Below are 9,356 nucleotides of genomic sequence, written 5' to 3'. Positions count from 1 at the left end.
CCCCCGTATGTACGCCACTGAATATTATTGATATAAATTTAACGTAAGTCCTGAAATAGTGAAATGGAATTGATTTTTATACTATGTTACAGTTCACATAAAAAGGATTAATATTATAACCACAAAAAAATTACATTAAAATTAATACGTTTGTGTTTTGTTTTCATACATTTTGTTTTAGAATTTTAGATATTTAAATTACATAATATTACATGTTCATTATAATAGTAAAACAAATTTGAGTTAATCTGATATTAAGATGAACACCTATTTAAATATCTAAAATTGTAAATGTCATAATATAAAAAAATTACCAACACATATGCGAATGATATCAAAAGGCATTTGGTAGTAACTCCAAATAAAATATGTGTGCCTACTGCTTTTCGTCTTCTGATTCATATTAACCATATGCAGTAAATCCATTAAAATAAGTAAAGAAAACACTTTTTTTTGTTCAAGTGTTCAATAACTTCCTCGTACAACATATTATAATAGGTAATTAATAACATAAATATATTTAATGTTTAATTTTTTTTTTTACGCTACGGACTAATTTAGTGCTGAAAACTATTTTATTCATTCCCGAAGAACTACGTGTATGTTTGTAGTTAGGTACTGCTTAGTGGCTATTGACGGCAAAATATAATATCTAAAGGTATATTAGAGCGTGTTATTACTTATTATCATGTCTTATTCCAACGTTCCACGAGTTTAATGTTCGGCCCGTAAATTAATAATAAATCGTCCAACTTCTTTTATTCCGATTAACTATGTAACGAATCTAATCAACGGGTTTTCAAACAACGTCGATTCTCGTACGCAATCAATAGGTACCCAACACTATGGTTTCCTATTATTATTATTACCTATATACCTATACAGGATATACGAGTATTATATATAAATAAACTGCTGTATGCGCTCGTGAAAACTTGTTCGGTAATTGGATGTTTATGCCGAGCAGATGCATTATTAATACAGGCGTATATTGTTCGTGCAAGGTCGGATATTTTGACGATATCGATCATATTATTACTATTATAATTGTTTTATAATAATATAATATAATATTATATTATATAATTCACACCTCTAGAACAAGATTGCTACACCTCAAAGTTAATTAATTTTGAGTAATGACTACTTTGGAATAGTAAAAATTTAGCTTTATAGAATGCGCTGCAAGAACGCCACATTCTATGTTATCATTTTTAATTTCGCCTCTAAAAAGATGTGCCAACTGCCAATAGGTATTACATGTTATTTATTCGATTTTTAGATGAATTTTAAAGCAACATATCCTTATTTACTTTATATGGCAGTAAATATAATATATGTTATTTAATTCATCCAATTATTAATCGCCGAAGTCAATATTCAAGACTGCCTTATTTTTATTTGTGGTGTTCTAACGCTAAATAAAAACTCAAATTCATGTGATATGTTGAGTAGAAAACAACAGCGTTTAATATTATGGCAGTATCGCATTTCATAATTTGTGATATTGCAACCGTAATATGAAAAACATCAGTCTTGAATTAACATAAAAAAAATTGTAAAAAATCCACGAGTCTAACTTTTTAAGTTTTAGAGAGTATTTCATAATACTTAATGAAGTCATAGTTATTATAAAGTACCCGTATGTTTATTACTTATTAGTATTTAAATGTTCAATTTGAAATGCATCGGTATGAAGAACTCTTTAAAATATTTTAGTTTTAAATTTCGTATCGCTTTTCATCAAAACTTTATGTACTTGCAGTACATTTTGAGTTGTGCCAGTCTTGTTTTAGACGTGCGATTATATTATTATGTTATGTGTGTGGATAATAATTACGTTTTAATCCGACACAGATCGAAAACCACGACAATTGCTTCTACGATTACGTGGAGATCAGAAACGGACACTCGGCCGACAGCCCTTTGATAAACAAGTATTGCGGCTATAAGCTACCCTTGGACGTCCATTCCAGCACAAACAAACTGTACGTCAAATTTCTGTCGGACAGCTCGGTGCAGAAGGCCGGATTTTCCGCTACATTTATGAAAGGTATGTGTACTGTAAAATGTAAATACTAAATATATACGTTCGTCGGTCGAGACCTTTTTCGTTTCGTTTCGTTTAAAAAAAAAATGTTTTTTGTCCAAACGGATCGTAAACATAATCGGGTTAAAAAATATAAATGTGTCCGCTGTACTCCGAGTGCGCGTATCGTATACATTATGATACACGCACCTACACTATAATATTATATGCTTAAAATTTACGGTCCCGTAAACATATTATAGGCGTACCATCTAAAATGTCGAATGGATTAATGCTAAATAAAAAAGAAAATAGGGATTACTTCGGGTGAGACGGTCCTATATAGCGTGGACGTCGAACTGCTTGTGTTCTATAAAAAAAAGTATGCGACTGTGAATCATTATACCTAATTGCATTCCAGTTAACGATTTTGATCATTAGTTGGATTAGATTAGTCTGTTAAAAACTGGCACTCGATTACATTCGTTAGGCAGTCTTTTTTTTTAGATGTCCCAGAATAAACTGTTGCCTGTTTTTCGTCAGAAAAATCATCACTCTTTTAAAATGTGTGTTCCGTTTCTGATACACATGTACCTATATCAGCATGTACCTTCTATTCTGTGATCTGTCTGCCTATCTATATATTATTACGTCTACATATATATGAATAGAGCGCCTTAAGCCTTTTTAGATATTTTTCTGCTCAAAAATTCGTTTTCCGAAGAAAATTGTATACGCCATCGTTGAAAAAACCAATAACAAAAAACGGAAATTGGGTTCCCGGAAAATTATATTTTTTATTTGTAAAACGAATAGGTGAGTATTTTTGTCCATTTCAGTAAAGCCTTTATGGGTAATCAAATGTCACAGTTTCCCAGTACTTACCCGCTTTCTTGCCTTTTCCCCTCTTATTTTGAATTACAAGTATTATAATATTGTATATTGTATAGGATTTAGGTAGTAACTAATTTATTATCCTATTATATTATAATAATAGTATTTAATATTTTGTAGCTGGTAACATTATTTATTTCATAAAAATTGATATTTGAATATTTTACGGTTCAAAATGTTACGTTAGCTAATTTATAATATTTATAATATTGCCACTTAAATAATATAGTTTTTAATTAATAAATGTTTCTAGTTGGTTTTAATAATGTCTATAACAATTTTACTGAACAAGTTTATTTTACAAACATTAATTCTTTTACAAAAACAATAATTTTTGGTTTTTATTACAGGGTTTTCCTTCATTTGATTTAAATTGAAAACGCTATACCTCATTTGAAAAAAGTTCCATTTTTATAAAAAAAAAAAAAACGATAAATTAAAAAACTATGATTTTATAAAGTATTATATTATATTATTTAATGTTCAGTGAATACTGAATACTGCTTCGTTATAGTTCTTATTTCAGACAAAGAGTGAAATAATTGTCAAAGTAGAATTTCCATTGCTATAGTGCCGTTGATATTAATTTTACTTTAATCAATAATAAAATTTAATTATTTAGGTTTTAACAGTAATGTATTAATTTAATCATTGTAAACGCTAATGGCCATGTCCTGATAGCTCATGGGATATTTTTTAATTTTTAATATTACCTATATAATATTATGTATGTATAAGAAATCGATAATATAATTTTAATTTTACTGTTTTACTCAAATAATTTCAAGAGTGACGAGTGAAGCCCGAAATTGAAACATTTGTTTACTGTACCTATCGGTCAACTAAAGATTTCCCGCTAATTGTTACATCTAATTAAACGTTAAATGAAAATAGTCCGCGTGTATTCAAATTATCTGAAAACATTATTTGTAAAAACGTCAAAACTTTTCGTGACAATGAGTAATGAGTAATCAATTTTAAAATAATCACCTTGTATAGTCAAGTTTAAAAGTGTTTTTAGATATATTTTTTTTTTTTCATATCAGCGTTATAAATGATAATATAAAATGATATATATTTGGCGTCCGTATTATTGCATATTAAAATATTGATATAAAATAAAGAAAAAAACAATTGTAAAACTATAATATTATGTTTTTCGCGAATTTTGTGTACACATTTTATCATAACATTATGTTTAACGAATATTTCGAAACGATAATTAAAAAACAGAGTGTTTTGATTTCATTCGTAAATTAAAAAATACACCATTTTATAGCAAAACACGAAAATAATAAAAACAGGAACATAAAACGTTTTATTAAAAATATTTAATATAATATACTTCACGGGGGAAGAACATTCGTTTGGCTGGTTCACCGACACCCGCGTGTTATTTTTCTCCTCCGTTATAGCGAACACATAATATAATTATTCATAATATATACAAATGTTGTACTGCGGTGACGTTTCGTAGGTGCGGGGTTTTTGAAAATTATATTATCATTTTTTTATCATCAACTTTAAGGCCATATATTATTAACTTACAAATAGATTTAACGTGCGATGTATCAAAGTATATACATTAAAAATTTTTTCAAGTAAGAGATTATACTGATTTGACATCTGAAAAAGATCCAATATAATATAGCTTCGTAATGTTTGTCTGGAATGGTGTATTCGTTTCTAGCCTCCGTGAACTGTTTCCACAGTTTACGATAATACTATGCTTAACTGAAAGTTTAGTATCGCGTGTTATATTGGACATGATGAAGGTTAAGTCTTTTCTATCAGCTGATATACCCACGTGAGATCCTCGCGTCATCATGAGTCGTTTTTTAGTGTGACTTCTTCCTTATAGTTTATAGGATTCAAACCATTGTAGTTCGGCCAAGATTAACATGAGTGTTATAGAAGGTGATTTTTCAGCATGCTCACCATATTTTTATGCTTAAATTATGCATATATTCTGCAAGTTCTGATTCTTGGAATTTTTAAATACACTTACAGACCATAACCTTTAATCGAATCCTTAAGTTGTTTGTACCACTAAACGATCTTATGGTACAAGCTTCTGATTTTCAAATAGGAACCTCCCTCCCTTCTTTTTCATTTTTTATAATCAAGAAGATATTTTTTATTTTAGTATTTTAATGTAATTAAATAAAAATTCAAACGAGACGTTTTTGAGTTTTATAACTTTGTGCACTATGTCTATGGAATGGGGTAATGAGATAGGGGGCTTAGACGATTTAAAAAATGTAGTAATTACTATTTATTTATCAATAGTATACATAATTTGTAAAAAATAATTCAAGTATAAAAAGAATACATCTAGTATTACACAATAAAGTCGATATTTTTATAAAACCATTTTCAAGGATTATAATCCTTAGTATAAACATTTTAATACCTCAGAAACTTCCCATTATTGTTTTGATTTAGATACCTAGTTCAAAATTGTTATGAAAATCGTTAAATAATATTTAGTTAGAATCATAGTTTGAATAAGTTAACTGTTAGTGTAAAAAATGTGGGTGAACATGCTTAAAGAATCACCCTGCATATTCCACCAATTTGTGGTGGACCAAATTGGTTTCCACCAATTTCTTTAACATCGTATCATTCAGTGTTCCATAGACAACCACTATATTAACATCTATATTTATTATTCATTTCTGTGTACACCTGCTAAAGCTAGTGATAAGAAAATAAATATTGTTTCGCTGTGGGTGTTGTCCGTAATAATTGCGTTTCGAGCTGCTATAGCATGATAGCCTCCTCAATCATTGTTACAATAATATTATTGTTAAGCTAATCCAATAACGGTTTTATTTGTTTACCCCATTCCGTTGGCGCTGCTGCAGAGTACGACGAATGCACGTCGGTGGACCACGGATGTGAGCAGTTCTGCATTAACACGCTGGGTGGATATGATTGCGCCTGTAAGGTGGGCTTTGAACTACATTCTGACAACAAACACTGCGAAGGTACGTATTTTAGATATTAATATTACAGACGAAGATAGATGTTTGATATTAAATTATATTATTTCGTATCTCGTTTTTTTATATAATATAATATTTTACATTAAATATCGGACCTGTTAGTCATTCGTTTTAAAACCGTGAAAGAAGAAATTTCAAAAACGAACGGTTCGACTATAATAATATTGTACATGTACCGGTCGATATGGTGGTAAGCCGAAGGGATTTATTTTTTCCAATATCGTTTTATTTTTGTGATCATCTCACCGCGTTCTGCTCATTTACGAAAACACTTTATCAACCTTTTGCGATGTGCGTGTTTATAAGTGGGTGGGAACGGGGAGTCGTTCACCGGTAAGATTTTAAAATGGATTCGAGATTACCTCGTCGATTTGCTGCAGACATCATTCATGGTTATTACGTCATGAACGTCTGAATTCAAGTTTATAAAATATTCACTCTCTCCTCTCAGATAAATAATTGTTTACCGGGACTTTTTAGTAGTGAACTAGTAACTTTGACGGTTATGCAGATTTTGGGTTTACCGTCATCTCGACTTTTCCAAATAATCTTCTTTTTTTGTCGTTCTTTATTAATAATTGTCGCTGCTAAATAATTATTTACACCCTAGGGCTATATTCTCCCAAATCCTAAATGCACTGAAATATTATATTATGCATATTGTATATACTATATATAGCATATAATCTCGTAAAAATTCTCAGTTTATTGCAACATGAAAAAAATTAGTTATTTTGTTCTGTCAGATAAATAAATGGAAAATGGAAAATGTCTAAACAAATCTAGATGATCGAAATCAGTGCAAACATTATGACTGTTATAGTTAATTTTCACGAAGTCGACTAAATTTGTGAGAATCGTATAAATAAAATTCACTCGGTGGAACCCGCGTCCCGATTTCAGCTAATTAAGTTTCAAAAATATACGAAAAAAGTTAATGAAAGACTTTTTTTTCTAAAACAACACGTTAATTTCACGTTTTTGTACCAACATAATATCATTGATAAAAATATAAATTAGTATAATAATGTATTAATTTATTCTCTGTAACCTATAATCAATCAATGATAATATTATATTCTTATTTTGTTTATGAATTTCAATAATAGTGGTTAATTAATATCCGTGTATTTTTTTTAAATTATAATAAATATATAAAAATTGTTACAGAAACACGATGATTGGGTAGAAAGGGGGTTAGCATTGACAGGGGGCTTAAATAGAAACTTCATATCGTATAGTATATACTAATATGATAATAATATAATATTATAAATCATCATCCATCATGAAATAGTCGCCGATAGAACGGCGCGGGCGTTCTGATTATGCAATATGACAGCATGTGCGCGTAGAATGACGTCCGGTCGGCCAATTTGATTTTTATCGGGCGCTCACAAATCACACGAATTTATCATTTAAAGGCAATAATATTATAATATTATATAATTATATTTGGTTGTATTTGATTAGTCTCTTGACTAGTGGTAATATTTTTTTTTCACGATTGCCCGGGTGGTTTCCGTGTGCATTCAAATTTCGAATGAATAACAACTTGATCATTAACGTTTGAGACGATTGATCGAAAAATTTAAAACGTGATCGCGAGTAGAAAATTTAAAAAGTAAGAACAGGAGCTAACCGCAATGAGCGAATTAAGATATAGGTACCTATATTATCTATTTACTAATCGATACTACAGAATCTCTTCAAAACGTACCAACAAAAAAGATACTATATATATATATATAGTGTATACATACACTTTTTTATAATAAAAAACTATATATTTTAACTTTATTTGGGCGTGATAAATATATTACTCACGTAGTATACTTTTTATGAAAAATGTTATCAAAAAATAATTTATTTAGCTGAAACGCTTTTGGATGGCATAAATATGACACAATAATATTAAGTTATGCACAATGTCACTCATAAATAATTTTGAATTTTTGCAATTTTAGGAATATTATTTGTGTGATAAAAGACCTAAATACAATATTTTAATGATTTTCTACGTCTAAATCCGTATAAAGTTCACCCGGGCATACATCACACTTCAAAGGCCTTATCAAAGTACCATATATTATTACAAAATAGACGTAAGCGTTTCTATTGAAAAATCAAAATCATAACATGCAGAAAAAAAAACGATTTATAATAATATTCTTATGTTATAATATTATTAAAGTGATATATTATGGTTCATTAAATAAAACACTTGTGATGTATAATATATCAAACGCGTTTGGAAAAATCGTGCAAGTAACATGACTTATACGTCACACAATAATGTAAATGTTGAAAAGTATAAAAGAAGTAGAATTTATGATAAGGCGTTTGGCATTGGCATAATACGTGTTATACCTAAATAGTTTCATGTAGTGCGGTGTTTATTGTTTTTCGTTTATTTGCGAAGTAAAATAATGTTTGGGTGTTCATATTAAACACAGTATAATAATCGTTAATTCAAGTTAAAAAATTTAATGAAAACAATCCAAAACAATATACCATTATATAAGTTTGAATTTCGTGTTTTATTAAATCCCCTTTAGTTTGCCCGAATTCATTTGAGGCGTGAAGTTAGACCAAGGAAAATAAATGAACATGAAATGGTTTATTTATTTCATTAATTGTTAGTATGAAATTAATTTACTTTAAATCGAGTAAGATTCACAGCAATAGTAACTTAAAAGTTAAAATTGATTATTTTTTTTCATAAAATATACTGCATTTTACACGCGATTGGATTAAGCCATCTCGAGAATGATTTAGATCAACATATCGCGTTAGAAACAACAAATACATCAACTACATACTAATATTATCCCTGACGTATTTTTTTTAATTATAATATCCGATTGTTAAAAATATATATATATATTTTTGGTGGTGGTTGTTAGCTTGTGGAACTGTGGGGGAAAGTACTGTAGGTTTTGAACACGTATGTGTGTTTTGTTTTGGCAGAATTTTTAAGTGGGCACCCGTAGGTATCTACAATGTCCGAGTGGAGGATGGCGGCCTCTCTCTCCGGACACCGTGACTGCCAAAAGAAAAATGCCGATCGTGACCGAGTTCGAACCGGCGACGGTGTGCGTCCTGACCGACGCCTTAGTCCGCTCGGCCACTCCGTCCCTCTAAAAACATATTATTGTATGTAAATATTAATAATAATATTACATTCACAACTTTTGTATATTATAATAACAAAATATTGTTCGATTTTTATATTGTATTCAGGCGAAAACCATTGGCCCTTATTGGTGTTTATTTGATATACATATTTTAACACTTAATATTGACAAGTTTATTTATTTTGCAAAAGAAAAATTTTCAAAAAGTACTTACAATTTTTTTTTAAAGAAACTAATAATTTGAATATGAAAAACATTCTTTATATATTTATGTTCCCAAGCTTTGCA

At 29.3% G+C, this 9,356-nt stretch overlaps 1 protein-coding gene across 1 annotated transcript in view; it reads left to right on the top strand.

Annotated features, from left to right (window-relative positions):
* Positions 1-9,356, top strand: part of LOC100165656 (tolloid-like protein 1) — an 81,069-nt gene that overhangs the window by 61,018 nt on the left and 10,695 nt on the right. Inside the window, exons 11-12 of the mRNA XM_029487840.1 lie at positions 1,858-2,053; positions 5,791-5,913. Coding sequence (XP_029343700.1) covers positions 1,858-2,053; positions 5,791-5,913 — 319 coding nt within the window. The remainder of the gene's footprint in view (positions 1-1,857; positions 2,054-5,790; positions 5,914-9,356) is intronic.

The sequence above is a fragment of the Acyrthosiphon pisum genome, chromosome A1 (assembly GCF_005508785.2).
Source record: "Acyrthosiphon pisum isolate AL4f chromosome A1, pea_aphid_22Mar2018_4r6ur, whole genome shotgun sequence".
Taxonomy (NCBI): Eukaryota; Metazoa; Arthropoda; class Insecta; order Hemiptera; family Aphididae; genus Acyrthosiphon; species Acyrthosiphon pisum.
The sequence above is the reverse complement of the archived record's forward strand: the minus strand, read 5'-3'. Positions and strand labels throughout refer to the sequence as shown.